The following is a 15,899-nucleotide window of genomic DNA, read 5'->3' on the forward strand; positions in this document are numbered from 1 at the left end:
TAATGCAGTGTAGGTCTGTTACAATACTGACTGATCACCATCTTCCAGCGCCACTGTGATCCCTTCCTAGGTCGCGTGACACCTCCTCCTTTTTGGTACATGCATTGACTGTTATATGTAGTGGTACTACTTTCTGTGAGGCCTCCTTTACACATGCATACTGTATAAAACACGTATGTGAAAAATCGGTACTGGTGTCATCGGTGTTTTCCATCAGTGTATATCTGTGTTTTTGCGGTATAAAGAAAGAATGAAATTACAGAGCTTCTTCTATACTTTGCAATGTTAAACACATATAGCATCGATGCACATGGATGGCACATGGATGTCATCCGTGTGCTGTACGTGTTTTCCATTGGTCTTTGTTATCCGCGCAGCCGGAAAAAATCGGACATGTCTCCGTGTGGGTCACATGGACAGTGAAAACACGGACATGTGAAGATCACCATGGTTATAATGGCTACGTGTGGTATCCGTGAAAAAAAAGTTTGGAGTAATTCTTTAAATTTTCCCACTGGAACTTTTCACGAAGTAAGGAAGTGAAGGAGGAGCTGCTGTCTCTACAAAGCCTCTCATCACAGACACGTCTGAGTCTGCACCAGCTCGAAAACACACTGCGGGAACTCTATATTACTCCACATTTTTCACACCTTACAAAAATGACAGACTGATAAAAGTATCTCTTATGAGGATGCACTTAATATCTGTAAAAGCAGAGCAAACCGACAACACCACAATCAACTGAAATACACAAGTTACAAAACAACTTGGCTGTAGAATTATGCCCAGCTGAATAAGCACAAGAATCCAGGGTCAAATCTCAAGCTCTACACCACACCAGAGCCGCAGCTGCCAGGGCATGGAGGGGCTGTTTGACTATGTGGGCCACTTTGGAAGGTAAGCGGACTTTATATCATGCTTAGTATATTAAAGTATGAGCTGAAAGTGAGGAAACAAAATCTGGGGTCATGTATGGAACAGAAGGGTAGAAAATGCTTCATAGGAAGAGCTGATTATGGCAGAAGGCAGTGCTGTATTCTCAGTTTATATGAGAAGAGTGGGCTATTGTTAGACCAGGGATCCAGGCTATAAGTAGTTGGTGAGCTGAGTGAGTAGCATGAGAACAGAACCTGAAAACAAGTCAAGCCGGGGAACTACTGAAGAAATCACCATATGTGTATGCTGCAGAACTGTACAGGAACCCTGCTATTTTACATCATTGTGTCTCCAGAAATAATACTTATTCACCAGCTTCAGACTGTATTGTACACTGTGTAAAAGTAGATTATGTTACAGGACATGCTGTTCTGGTTGCAGAAGGCATGCGTATACAGGAGGGACATGCATAGCTTTCTTTCCAAAAATCTTTTCTCCGTTAGTCTTTTATATAAACATTATTTTTAAGGGTAAGCTTTAAAGCCAGATGTGGCTAAGAATCACATTACGGAATTGCTAAAATTGTGATATAGACGGGCAACGTTACGTCATCTCGAGCTGGATGATTGTTTTAGGCTAAGTTCCCATGATGAGTATTTGCAATTTTGATGTAGCAGACTTTGTGGCAGCACCAATTAGTTAATTTTAGAGAATTTTTTAATATTCATTTTTATAATGTTTCTCTTATCTCTTTTTGGTATGTCATTTTTGTTTAAAACTGGTGTGCTTTGGATTCCTTCTGATCTTTGGCTTTGGTAAAACTTTATCAATGAAGTCATCAGCGGATTACATATGTTTTTGCTGTACTTCTACTGTAAAAACGCATTTGTTGTTTTTATGTGCAGATTTTTCACAACTCATTAAAGTCTATTTGGGAAATCCACAAATAAAACGCGTATTTATCGCAAAACAGATTGCAATGTTGTGGATTTCAAAAACAACAATCAGGTTAATTCCAGCAGCCAAAATAAAAATCACAACCTTATTGTTCGACAATCGGACACGGCAGGTCGTGTAGTGGTGATGGATTCTACCCTGCATCTCTAACCGCACTCTTATATTTCAACTTTCTTTGTCCAAATGTCTTGAAGAGGGGACGGCATTAGGAGTCATCAATGATAAAATAAAACAATATCTTCTTAAGAAACATCCCATAATCCCAATTTTTCATGGTTTACCAAAAACACACAAAGCCTATGTACGCACACTGCAGATTTGTTTCTCTAGCGAAAAAACGCACCCTCTGGCAGAAAAACGCACCTCTGGCATAAAAATGCACCCAAAAAACGCATGCGTTTTTACTGCATTATGGTGCGTTATTGGTGTGTTTTTGCCTGCGTTTTTGTCCCAGCATTTTTAAAGCATTATCAATGACAAAACATAGGGAAAAATGCAGGGACCTGCAGACAAGAAGACACATGCTGCTTCTTTTTGCTGCAGAACAACTGCAGCAAAACCTGTAAGGAAAAAAGAAGCAATGTGCGCACAGCATTGATTTCTCAAAGACATTGCTGAGGAAGGACTGTATGAAGTTTATGAACAAAAACTGAACCAATTCTGCACCAAAACGAGGCAATCGCTGCGAAAATAGCAGTGTGCCCACAGGGCCAAAACCAGTTTTCCTCCTCATTTGAGATACATTATTTCCAGTATTGATTGAATTGATGTAAAGGGTTTGCCCCATGAGCAAAGTTCATTTTAATCAATAGATCTTGGAATAATAATTTCCACAATTGGATGTGAAGGAAGGTGCGAACGCTGGGCCGTGAGGCCTCTGCATTGCTTCGCCAGAGGGACTCTGTGTTTGTAAACCACTTCAGGAGGGGTGTGAGATACTTCCGGTTCGCTTCAGTGCAGTGTCCATGACCCCGCAGCCAGTCACCAATGGAGACGTAGTAGATAGATACATGACATTGTACTCTTGTAGTGCTCATGGCAAAAGAACATAGAATGGTTTATTTGATCTTCCACCATCTGACAGACATGACCATATTTCTAGTCTTGCTGCTGCTTTATCCTGGGGAACGCACTCTGTCCTATCCTGCTATCTAGGACCTAGGTTTCCAGCTGCTGGGCCTATGCCTTTTCTTTCCCCTCTTCTTTCTTTGGCTACCTGTGGTCCTCTCACTGCCTCTAACGGCTTCTTGTCACTCGATTTCCTTTGGCCCATCCAAGGTTCTCTGCCTCGATGGCTGTCTAGTCCCTGGATTCTTCTAAGCACACCCCGAGGTGAGCCGTTGGCTCCGGAACCTTGTAGAATACCTCTGGGATACCCAACTGACCCAAGTTACTAGGCCACATCCTCATTCCAGGAAGCCCACTGCAGAACTCGCTCTCAGCTCTAACCAGGAAGTGATTCACTGCTCAACACTAGTTCCACCCCCAGTGAACCAAATATCACATGAACTGTTTCTGTTACAAACAAAATTTATCTACATAACATTCCTATGCCTTACATTACCATACACTTTACATTGTAGGGGGCTTGACCACACCTAGAGATGTGTTTTCAAAAAAAGATGTTCCTGTGCTGAGATAATCTTATACATCTGACCCTGCTATGTACTCTGCAATGGTAATGTCTGACAGGAACATGGTCTGAATACACTACATCTTGTGAGGCGGGGAGGATGCAAAAGAGAGTATGCAGACAGGACAACATGGGATCACAAATTACCGTAGTCTTTGAGGTGAAACATTTTGTTTTAAAAAAAGGCTGGAAATGCTTTACCTCATAAAAAGAATCAGCTGTGATCCCATGCTGTAATGTCTGTGTACCCTTGCGTCTTCCCTTGCCTAGGAGATGTGGTATGACCAGACCATGTAATTGGACGGTGAGACACTGCAATTACACAGTACATAGTAGGGGCACATATCCAAAGTTATCTCAGCACAGGGACATCTTTTTTGAACACATCCAATTGTGTAAAGTATTACCGTAATTTTTATTCAAAGATCTATTGATTAAAATCAAGTTTAAAATTAATTTTGTTCATGGGATAAACCCTTTAATAAAAGACCAAGTGAATGTCTTGATAAGCATTTGCCACATTAAGTTACTAGAGTACCTGGATATTTAAAGGGAACCTGTCAGGTGCAATATGCAGTTCTGGGTGCATATTGCTAATCCCTGCCTAACTGTCCCTCTATACATTAGCATAAATAAAGGGATCTTTAGAAAAAATATTTCTAAAGATTGTTTATTACGTGCTAATGAGGCCAGCGACTAGTCACAAGTGCATTAGCTCCCTTGGTCAGTTAGCCCACATAGCATGCTAGCACGCCCCTGTGGGTGTACTAACATGCTAATGATGCACAGCGACGCCACACATACCTCACTCTTGATGGCGGCCGGCGGAGGATGGATGCGCACTGTGCATGATCCGGAGACCCCAGCACTCCCTGTCATACGCACTATAGCTTGTAAGCCAAGAAGCTTACACCCAGAATCAGCTTAGTCTGCATGATTGAAAGTCCCGGGGACTCTGGATCATGCCCAGTGTGCATCCATCCTCCACCAGACGCCATCAAGAGTGATGTATGTTCTGTGTCGCTGTGTATTCATTGGCATGTTAGTTCACCCACAGGGGCGTGCCAACATGCTATGTGGGACGACTGACAAGGGGAACTAATGTTCTTGTGACTAGTCGCTGGCTTCATTAGTATATAGTAAACCATCTTTAGAAATACTTTTTCTAAAGCTCTGTTTATTTCTGCTACTAGATACAGGGACAGTTAGGCAGGGATTAGGAATTTGCACCCAGAACTGCTTGCCGTACTCTATGATGTTCCCTGAGTCAAATTAGGCGTCTGTGCAAAATTTCATGAATGTAAATGTGACGGTGCGGATTCCTTTAGCGGACATACATACAAACATATATACATTCATACATACATACATACATTCATACATGCACTCAGCTTTATATATTAGATTCCTCACAAAATGCCTTGAAAACATAACTTTTAATTTTAATCAATACAGTGTTTAGTCTAATGCGCTAAAACAATTCATCATTATTGTGCTAAAATATTTAATAAGTCATAAATATTTTATGTTTGATTTTCAATTTTATTTGCAGATTCTGGGTACCTCAATGGGCTCAAAATTTTCACCTTATTTAGCAATTTTGTGTATGGCTTGGTGGGAGGAAAAGTATATCTGTGTAACTAACCCCTATGTGGACAACGTGCTACTGGTGTGGTCTCTGTATGCAGCGGTGATACCAGCCTTTGTTACTTATTTAAACACCAACAATTTGACTTTAAACTTTACTTTTTCCACTCCAAGTTCCTTGATTTAATTTCTTGATATTCATTTATCGGGAAATCCAGATACACTGAAGGTAACAACATCTATTCACACAAAAGAAGTATCAGGAACTAAACCACTCTTTGGCTATGTGCCCACGCTGCGGAAAATGCGCGGATTTTGCCTGGATTTCTCGCGGAAAAGCAGCGGATTTTCCAGAAATCTGCAGCACAGCTACTCCCCAGCCATTTCTATGGCACTTGGGAAATGCTGTGCCCACGCTGCGGAATTTTCCGCAGCGGAAATCGTGTGGATTTTCGTGCGGAAAAATCTGCAGCATGTCAATTATTGTTGTGGATTTCTCCGCAGGGTCCCATATACTTACCTGCCTTGATAGAGACCCGAGTCACTTTCTCCGTCCGGTGTACAGCAGCGCGGTGGATCCAGCCAGGTACAGGAAGGAAGAGGTGGGCGGGGCCTGCACGAGCTCCGGTCATGTGACAGCCGGAGCTAGTTCAGGCCCGCCCACCTCCAGCACAGTGAACCAGACATTGCCTGACAGTGACCCGGCCGACAGAAAGCGAGGTGCTGCATGATGGAGGTAAGTATGAGCACCCCGATCAGTGCAGCACTTGTTCTGCATTGAGGATGCAGTGCCGAAGCCATGGTACTGTATCCTCAATGCAGAATGTCCGCACCATATCCGCACGACATTCCGCTGTATATCCGCAGCATTGAAACAGAGAAAGTTCTGTTGCGGATTTCTGGGAGCACCTGCGGAATGTCTTGCGGATATATCCACAGGACAATGTCCCCGTGGGCACATAGCCTTAAGGTCCAGTCACACTAAGCAACTTACCAGCGATCCCAACAACGATAGGGATCGCTGGTAAGTTGCTAGGAGGTTGCTGGTGAGCTGTCACACTGCGACGCTCCAGCGATCCCACCAGCAACCTGACCTGGCAGGGATCGCTGGAGCGTGGCTACACGAGTTGCTGGTGAGCTCACCAGCAACCAGTGACCAGCCCCCAGTCTCCTAGTTACAGCACACATCAGGTTAATTAACCCGATGTGTGCTGCAGCTAAATGTGCACAGAGCAGGGAGCAGCGCACAATGCTTAGCGCTGGCTCCTTGCTCTCCTAGTTACAGCACACATCGGGTTAATTGCCTGATGTGTGCTGCAGCTAAATGTGCACAGAGCAGGGAGCAGCGCACACTGCTTAGTGCTGGCTCCTTGCTCTCCTAGTTACAGCACACATCGGGTTAATTACCTGATGTGTCCTGCAGCTACATGTGCACAGAGCTGGAGCCGGCAGCACAGGCAGTGAGAGCGGAGGAGGCTGGTATCAAAGGTAAATATCGGGTAACCAAGGACAGGGCTTCTTGGTTACCCGATGTTTACATTGGTTACCAGCCTCAGCAGAAGCCGGCTCCTGCTCACTGCACATTAGTTGTTGCTGTCTCGCTGTCACACACAGCGATCTGTGCTTCACAGCAGGACAGCAACAACTAAAAAATGGCCCAGGACATTCAGCAACAACCAACGACCTCACAGCAGGGGCCAGGTTGTTGCTGGATGTCACACACAGCAACATCGCTAGCAACGTCACAAAAGTTGTTCGTTACCAGCGATGTTGCTAGCGATGTTGCTTAGTGTGACGGGGCCTTTACAGTCAAGCTGTTATCTGTACCACATCATAAAAGCCATCCATTTCGCGGAATTTGTCAGCGCCAAACGTATTTGCTCTGATGACTACACCTTCCAGACTGAAAGTATTACAATTTGTAGCAGACTTTCTGCGTGAGGTTATAATAAACAACTTATACAGTCTGTATTTAATAAAATTCATAATAAACCCCAAAATATATATTTACAACAAAGTAATAATAAAAAGTATATCAAAATACTTTTCCAGAAACTTTCAGCACAACCTACAGCTTACAATTTGATAAAATAAAACACATTGTTTCTAAATATTTGTCGTAAATCGTGGTGATATCCTTAAAAAAATATTGGAAGAGATTGCAGATACGTTCCCTAAAAGAAGACGAAAATCAGGTAATATATTATCTTCTAGTGTTTCTTCACCTAAAACTCTCACTCCTTATTGGCTTTCAATAAAAGTGTTGCCCAACAAAAACTGACTCACATTATATTGTATATTCCATTGAGTTCAGGACTTACAACATGCGCTATATTGACTCTATGAACCGTATATTAAAAAAACGCATTTCCAAACATTTAACCCTTTCATTACTCAGCCTGTTTTCACATTCCTGACCAAACGAATTTTTGCAATTCTGACCAGTGTCACTTTATAAGTTTAGAACGCTTCAATGGATCCCAGTGATTATGAGACTGTTTTCTTGAGACACATTATACTTAATGATAAATTTAGTACAATATTTTTTGCGTGTATTTCTGAAAATATCTGAAATTTGGCGAAAATGTTGCAATTTTCAAACTTTGACATTTTTGTGTCTTTAAACCAGGGCGTTATGTCACAGAAAATAATTAGCAAATAACATTTGTCTACTTTACATCACCATCATTTTTTATTTTAAACATATACATTTTTTTTTTGTTAGGAAGTTAGAAGGGTTAAAATTTACCAAAAATGTCTAATGTTTCCCAACATGCATATTGCCTCTTCAAAAAGGAAGAGAACTTGATCTCTAGTACCACCTATTGGAAGTAGGAAGAATCCTAAAAGTCAATATCGACCCTTTAATGAGCCCTGCCATGTGACTTAGGATATATAAACCAAACCAGAATCTCAAATTCCAGACACCGTGTTTCAGGGTATTGCCCCTCATCAGTGCAAAGTATGAGATCTGATTTGGCTAGGTGAGAGGTTAACACTGGGATCTAAGGGGCAAGTATTCTCCTTGTGGATAGTGACACATCAGGTCTGGTATTCCAGTATGAGGAGACTTAAATGCCTTCCATGCTCATCTGTGAAATTAAATATGCATATTGCCTCTTCAGAGAGTTAGAGAACTTAAGTCTAGAACCATATCCTAAGAATTCAAGATCTCTTCCTCTTTGAAGAGGAAATTTGTATATTTAATTTCCAAGAGGACCATGCAAGGTATTGAAGTTTCCCCATACTGGCATGACAGACCTAGCATGTCACTCTCCACATGGAGAAAACTAAATTAGATCAGTGTTCCCTAACTCCAGTCCTAGGATTTTCTTAGCATTTCACAGGTGTTGGAGTTTTCGGGGGCGGGGGCCAGCTTTCCCCGTCGCGGGGGCTGCTTGGGGGAGATCGCGCTCAAATTCGGTGCCTTAATCCTCGGTGGCTCGAGCGGGCCGGACCCGGGGCTCGAGCAGCGCTCCTCGCCCACGAGGGAAAAAGGGATTTGGGATTGATTTTGGGATGGATAGAGTTCGTGACGCCATCCACGGGTTGTGGTGATGGTGGGCACCACCGCTGCTGGTGACGGGGTTCCCGGGAGCGATGGCGGGGAGCAGCTAGGTGTTGACCCCTCAGGGGTAGGGGCTGTTGGTCCCGGAGCCTGGTGGGATATTGGGTTCCCGAAGGATGAGGTTCGCAGGGTGCAGGGTTGCGGTGCAGCGCAGCGTGGTGCCGGATGGCACTGGTGTACTCACTCAGACACAGATGGACAGAGTCTCTGGTAAACCAAATGGCTGGATGGACGGGGCCCGCAGCCGGCTGCGGTGTTCTCCCTGGATGGGTTGTTGGTGTCTGTCGTTTCCCTGCACCTGTGTTTTGTGTCTTGACTGCAATGCCTTGGCACCGGGAGTCCGCTCCCTGACGTGTACGTGCCGGAGGAGCCCCTTTGCCCGCAAATGCTGGCCCTTTGGATCTCTGGCCCTTGGCGGTGGCACTTATCCGGAACGGTTGGGCTGTTGCCTTCAATCGGGACTTGGGTGGGAATGTATCCCTGAGGTCCAGACCTCAATCAGAGAATTTGACTAGAGGTTGGCTTTAAGCCTAGTTGGGGTCTGAGTACCCTGCCTGGTGCTTGGCTCCAATCGGCTCCCCGGTTCGGTACCGGCGGGCCACCGCCTGACCCCGGTCCTACGGTTCCGCTGACCTTCACCAACTCCTGCAGACGGTCACCACCGTCTGCCGATCTTGCTGGATGTGCCTGGGCTCTCACCCAGACACCAACAGTTTTCACTCCTCACACACTACTGCCCACAACTGGACTGACTACTGTGTTTTTCCCGCCTCCAGTCTGTGAACTCCTCGGTGGGCAGGGCCAACTGCCTGGCTCCGCCCCACCTGGTGTGGACATCAACCTTGGAGAGTGGCAACAAGGGTTTAGTGTTTGACTGGTGTGACCTGTCCAGGGAAGGGGGTGTGTATGGTGTTATGTAGTGACCTGTGACCCCTGGGGTCCAGGGCGTCACATTATCATCACCTGTTCTGATGATTAAATTATCACTTGTGCAATACTAAGGAAATCCTGAAAACATGCAAACTTGAGGGCTTGAGTTGGGGAATACTTCCTTAAGGCCCCTTTACACACTGAGACTTTCTAGCGATCCCACCAGCGATCCCGACCTGGCTGGGATCGCTGGAAAGTCGCTGGTGAGCTGTCAAACAGGCAAATCTGGCCAACGACGCAGCAGCGATATGGACCTGCAGATCGACCTCGCTGGTCGTTGGGGATGTCACACAGCAGGGGACGCTATAGCACGCTGTTTTCTAAGTCGCTATGTCGTTGTAACGGTGTCAAACACACCGGTGCATGCTGTGCAGCGGGAAACAAAGGACCAAATAATGGTCCTGAAAGATTTGTAGCGATCAGCGACCTCACAGCGGGGGCCAGGTCGCTGATGCGTGTCACACACTGCAATGTCCCTATTATATCACAAAACCGGTGACGTTACAGCGATATCGCTAGCGATGTTGCAGTGTGTAAAGGGGCCTTTAGATCCACATTTTTTCAAAAATTTCTCCCAAGTTTGACAATATCTTATATGTGATTACAAACTACTTTTCAGGCACAGTGCAAAGCTCAGAAGTGAAGGAGCATCATATTGAAGTGTGGATTTTGCTACAATGGTCATGTCACATTTGCAGAGCCTCTGAGGTGCCAGAACATCAAGATCCTTTATAAGTGACCACATTTTACAAACTGCACCATTCAGTGTAAACATATAGTGATGCAGTGAGGATATTGACACCACAGGTGTGTCAAAGAATTGTATACCATTCTGTGGTGAAGAGATAATTATTGCATTTTCATCACTAAAATAATGTTTTAGCCAAAGATATTTTAATTTCAAATGGGGAAATGACTAAAAAAGGACCCATAATTTGTTAAACAATTTCTGCTGAAAGTGGCAATACCCCATATAAGGTTGTACAGTACGTCAATAAGAGAGAATGGGCAGGATTTTTCAAACTTTTTTTGCACACTACATGTTATCACGCTGTTGTTACCCCCATTGCAAGCCATTCAAACACTGCAAGCAGCTCACACAGTGCAGAGCGTACCTGAGCACAGCGTTGCTTGCGAAAGTTAAGTTCGCACGTAAAGCATTCGAACTCCGAACCTGAGCCCTGTGTTTTTTAGTTGCTGTCGGTTTCAAAAACCGAACCTCAGGTTCACTCATCTCTAGCTTCTATCACACTAAGAAATGCTTTATTTGTAAAAAAAAAGTTTTGCATTGCCATATTTTGAGAGCTACGAAGGGCTGCTTTGACTTTACCCAGAAAGAAACGAGATAGGATGATGAAACTTTACACTTATTCCACATACTCTCCACTGATGTCAACACACTTCTTACATCGGTATTCCAAGTTCTCTAAGCCTAGCAAAAAGAGGGATTTCAGTTGTGCCTCAAACCAAGCATCTGTAGCAGCCATGGCATCAGAAATGGTGTGAAATTTGGTACCCTTGAAGTGTTTTTTCAGGTTTGGAAACAGATGATAGTCGGAGGGACCTAGATCTGGTGAATAAGGTGGGTGGTCAACCAGCTGGAAGCCCAGCTCTGTCAATTTTGCCGTAGTCACTTGTGCAGTGTGAGCGGAGGCGTTGTCTTGCACAATCAAGATTCTTTTGGACAGCTTGCCGCACCTTTTAGCCTTCAGATCTGCCTTCAATTGGTCAAGAAGTTCCATGTAATACCTTGCATTGATAGTGGAACCCCTTTGAAGGTAGTTCACTAGCAGCATGCCCTCCTTATCCCAGAACACAGACGCCATCACATTATTGGCTGATTTTTTAATTTCTTTGGATGAGGAGAACCAGAGTGCCTCCACTGTTTTAACTGCTGCTCTGCTCTCAGTTACTGTGCATATCGCATTAGGTGCCGCCATTTTGTTTTTCCACGTGCATAGAATGATGTTGCCATAAGCAACAAACACAACATTTTAGAAAACATATATTAGACACATAATGCTTCAATGTGATGTAACATTCGTTACCATAGAAACAAAAAAAGATCACAAAGCCAAAGACTTATCAGCAGCCCCTCGTATAATTTTTCTGTATTTCTGCCAAAAGAGTCATGTTACAGCTTATTTTCGCAAGACGAGTTGATTGGTATAATTTTTGGGCACATACCATTTTTTTTATCACTATTTTTTTTCTAATTTTTAGTAGGGAGAAGGAACAAAAACCTTCAATTCTGGAATATTTTTTTTTCATGCCATTCCGCTTGTGGTAAAAGTGGTAAGACAGCTTTATTCTTCGGGGTAGTATGATTTCAGTGATACCTTATTTATTTAATTTTTTCTTTTTATAGAAAAAAGAATTGGTTTTGCAGTGCTATATTCTGAGAGCTATACATTTTTTATTTTTTTTGCTGATGGAGCAGTTTGGTAGCTTGCTTTTTTGCAGGACAAGATGACGTTTCCAGCTATACTTGTTTTTATTCACATTCTTCTTTTTTATTGGTTTTATTTCACTTTTTGTTTGGCAGTTTTATGAAAAAGCATAGTTTTATGTTACTTTTTATAATGTTTATTGAAGGAGTTAAATAGTGTGACAGTTTTATAGATGTGTTTTTTTCTGCTGCAATGATACCAAATGTGTTTACTTTTTTGTTTATTTTTACATCAAGATACATATTTAATGATATCATATTTAATATTTTTTCTTTATTTTGTGATTTTTTTTTTTCAAAATATGTTTCAAATTTATTTTAAAATCTTTTCTTAAAACTTTTTTACTTACGGTACTTCTTTTATGGGACTTTAACTTTCATTACTTTGATCGCTAATATAAAGCATTGCCATGCACCAGCATAGCAATATATTACACATGTGCACTGACAGAAGTCTTTTAGACTATGCTGCTGGCATGGTCTAACAGATTTGCTACATGTAGCTGGCTGACCCGGAGGTTGTCATGGCAACAATTGGGACCTTGCAATGACATTGTGGGGCGCCGAACAAATGGGAAAGAGAGCTCCCTCCCTCTCCCAGCCTTTTAAACGTTGCGTTCGATATCGATTGTGGCATTTAGGAGGTTAAAAAGCTGAGGGCAGTGCATGCACCGCTCCTGTCTGTGAGAGTCGGACTCTACTGTCATGTAAACCGATCTCCCGGTGGCAATCGTGCTAGCACAGCTACTGTGCCCGCGCAATTGCCAGGGCACACCGATACATCCAAGGTCGGGAATTCACAGCAAAATAGGATGTACTGGTACACCCAAGGTAATCAAGGGGTTAACCAACGTCTATAATAAGAATAGTTCCTATTCAAGAGCCGTGAAACATTTTGTCAGTATACATAAAGGAGATGTCACTGATTTCAGGGTTTTTTTCATTTAGAAAGTAACTTGTCCCACAAGAGGAGGTAATTGACAGAAATTAACTCTTCATGGTGAGGCCTTCCGGATCTTCACACTAGATACCAAATATCTAAACTGCATGAATTACAAAAGCGATTTATTATATATTTATTGATAGTAACATATTGATGTATTTTTTTTTACCGGGAATTAATTATTATATTGTTTATGGTAAACATATTATTTATATAGATTCTGAAATTAATAGGTATAGTTAATTTGAATATGTAGGTAATTGGCAGTATGTGATTAGTCAATGCAAATACAAAAGCAGACTTTCCACAAACATTATGCATTGGACTATGACTAAAGGCCCATTTACATGCAACGATATCGCTAACGAGATGTCGTTGGGGTCACGGAATTCGTGACGCACATCTGGCCTCGTTAGCGATGTCGTTGCGTGTGAAAAGTACAAACGACCGCTAACGATCAAAATTACTCACCTAATCGCTGATTGTTGACACGTTGTTCCTTTTCATAATATCGTTGCTAGTGCTGGACGCAGGTTGTTCGTCGTTCCTGAGGCAGCACATATCGCTATGTGGGACACCCCTGGAACGACGAACAACACCGTACCTGCGTCCTCCAGCAATGAGGTGGGCGTGTCTTTCCTTCGGCTGCTTTCCGCCCCTCCGCTTCTATTTGTCGCCTGCCATGTTACGTCGCTGTGACGCCACACAAACCGCCCCCTTAGAAAAGAAGCAGTTCGCCAGCCACAGCGACGTCGCTTAGCAGGTAACTATGTGTGATGGGGACTAACGATATTGTGCGTCACAGGCAGCGATATGCCCTTGACACACAAACAACAGGGGAGGGTGCGATCGCTAGCGACATCGCTAGCGATGTCGCTGTGTGTAAATGGGCCTTTAGAGTACATCAGTTCTTATACAATTCTTGTGGACATACTTGTTTTAATGGCTATTTAACTTTTATTTTTACTGGATGGTTGTGCCCCGTTTCATCCCCCTTTTTCTTGGCTTTGTTCATGCTGTGCTCCATGGGCCAAGATGCAGACAGTTATTGGCCAAAACTTGTACAGTTTAATATATCAGTTGGTATTCAGTCCTATGCCTAAGTATACATGTTATTGAGTAATTTAGACCAAGAACTCATACCTCTAGACATTAACCCCCATTAACTCTGATATGCTTGTTGTAATTTAAACGTCTCTAAAATGACCACCCTAAAGAGCATTGAAAGCGGCTCTTCCACAAGAAGAAGAGCTATATACATAATACATAGTCAAACATAAATTCATAGTAAATCTGGATAAGGAGGTGGTCTTCCCAAAGAGATGTCCCCTTGGAAAGATTTTACTCTACCAGTTTATAAAACACACAGTGACTGTATACCTTCAGTGGCATTGCAACATGGCGCAGGGAGGTAGCCGTAGGCTAGTGTTGTATATTCGGCACCTTTTCGCACCTTCAAGAGTCATCCACTCCCATTAGAGGTGGATACTAATTTTTTCCTTCCACAAGCCATCACCATCTCAGAGTCCGTGCATTAGGCCACCATCTTAGGTCCCCAAACTTCAGGGCTCATGCCTCTTACTTCTTGGTTTCCGATTTACCTGTTTTCATGGGAGAGACTCACATCCTAACGACTGCGCCAAATGTGGTGTGCCAGGGCACAAAAAAGGCAGTACTCGCCCATAGCTACTGCCCTGGGTCCATTTAAATTATCACACTGAGTATCAGATATTCTGCTGCTCTAGCCCAGTACCTATCAAACTAACCAAGGCAAAGTAGTTTGTTGCCACCCCCACCTTGGCTTTCAGAACATTGGGCATATGCCCCATACCTTGTCTTGCCTACTCTAATACTAATTGTTGCCTGTTACCTAGTTTAGCCCCTTAAAGAGTTCTGACAACCAAGAATTGGGCTTATTTAAAATAAAACTGGACAGCAACAGGCTGATGAATTTTTTAAATAAGATTAATTTGCATAAATTGTCAGAATTCCTGAAGGACAAAACTTGGGTCTGAGGTCTGGTTCGTGAGATCTGAGCATTCAGTATGTGAAGGGAAGAAGGAAAATGGTTAACCCATGCTGGTGGAATAAGAAGATGATCACTCGTGGATAAAATCGGGATTTATTATTCAATGCATTTCAGAGTCTCGAAAACTCCTTCAGGACTCAAAATCACTTGGCATATTGATCTATCTTCAGGGTCTGCAGCAGCCATTTTGGTTTTCATTTCTTGCCCTTTCAATAGTTTTGACTCTCACAACTACCAAAAGGTTTAACAAGAACAAATCCAAAATGCAGGTAGAGTACAAAGCGGACTGACAAGAAATCCTCAAACCCTTATTAAAATGTAAATTTTATTTGTAATATTAAAATAATCCCACAAACACACAAACAGATAATACCCGGGGTCAGGTTACCCCTCAGGTAATGATTACAACTAGCAAAGGGATGGTGGGAGGGGGGAACCTCAGATGACCCTCAATAGTATTGATGTCCCTACCTAACAACGGAGGGTGTGACACCTTAAGTTACCGGGCACCCCCGTTCCACGTCGGCTAACCCTCTTCACTCACCCTAAAATAAAGGGGAAGAAGGGGAGGAGAGGGTAAAGAAAAACTGTCCCAACTAGATAAAGGAGAGGAAATTTTATGTCTTAAAGGAGGACATAAACATATCCATCCTTTATACTCCCTGATCCAAAACAATTCAATTATACAGCCACACAATAAGATGAAAAGTACTGCACAATTGAGCTCATATATTAATCCGTGATGTTGAAATATGTCACAGAAAGAGCCCTCACAATCCTTGTATAAATATAACAGGACTGGATAAACGGCAAATAAAGTTTCTACCACCCACTAGTATCAATGTCCTTTAAGTAGGTGCCAATATCCCCCGTTATAGATGCCATTAAACAGCTTAGGACAAAAAAGGGAATAAATAGATAATTACT

General features: G+C 43.0%; 1 protein-coding gene across 1 annotated transcript in view; it reads left to right on the plus strand.

Annotated features, from left to right (window-relative positions):
* The first annotated feature begins 581 nt into the window (after positions 1 to 581).
* SLC22A16 (solute carrier family 22 member 16) overlaps positions 582 to 15,899 on the plus strand; it is an 84,338-nt gene continuing 69,020 nt past the window's right edge. Inside the window, exon 1 of the mRNA XM_075340050.1 lies at positions 582 to 897. Within this exon, the coding sequence (XP_075196165.1) occupies positions 860 to 897 (38 nt within the window). The 5' untranslated portion in view covers positions 582 to 859. The remainder of the gene's footprint in view (positions 898 to 15,899) is intronic.

This window comes from Anomaloglossus baeobatrachus, chromosome 3, assembly GCF_048569485.1.
Source record: "Anomaloglossus baeobatrachus isolate aAnoBae1 chromosome 3, aAnoBae1.hap1, whole genome shotgun sequence".
Taxonomy (NCBI): Eukaryota; Metazoa; Chordata; class Amphibia; order Anura; family Aromobatidae; genus Anomaloglossus; species Anomaloglossus baeobatrachus.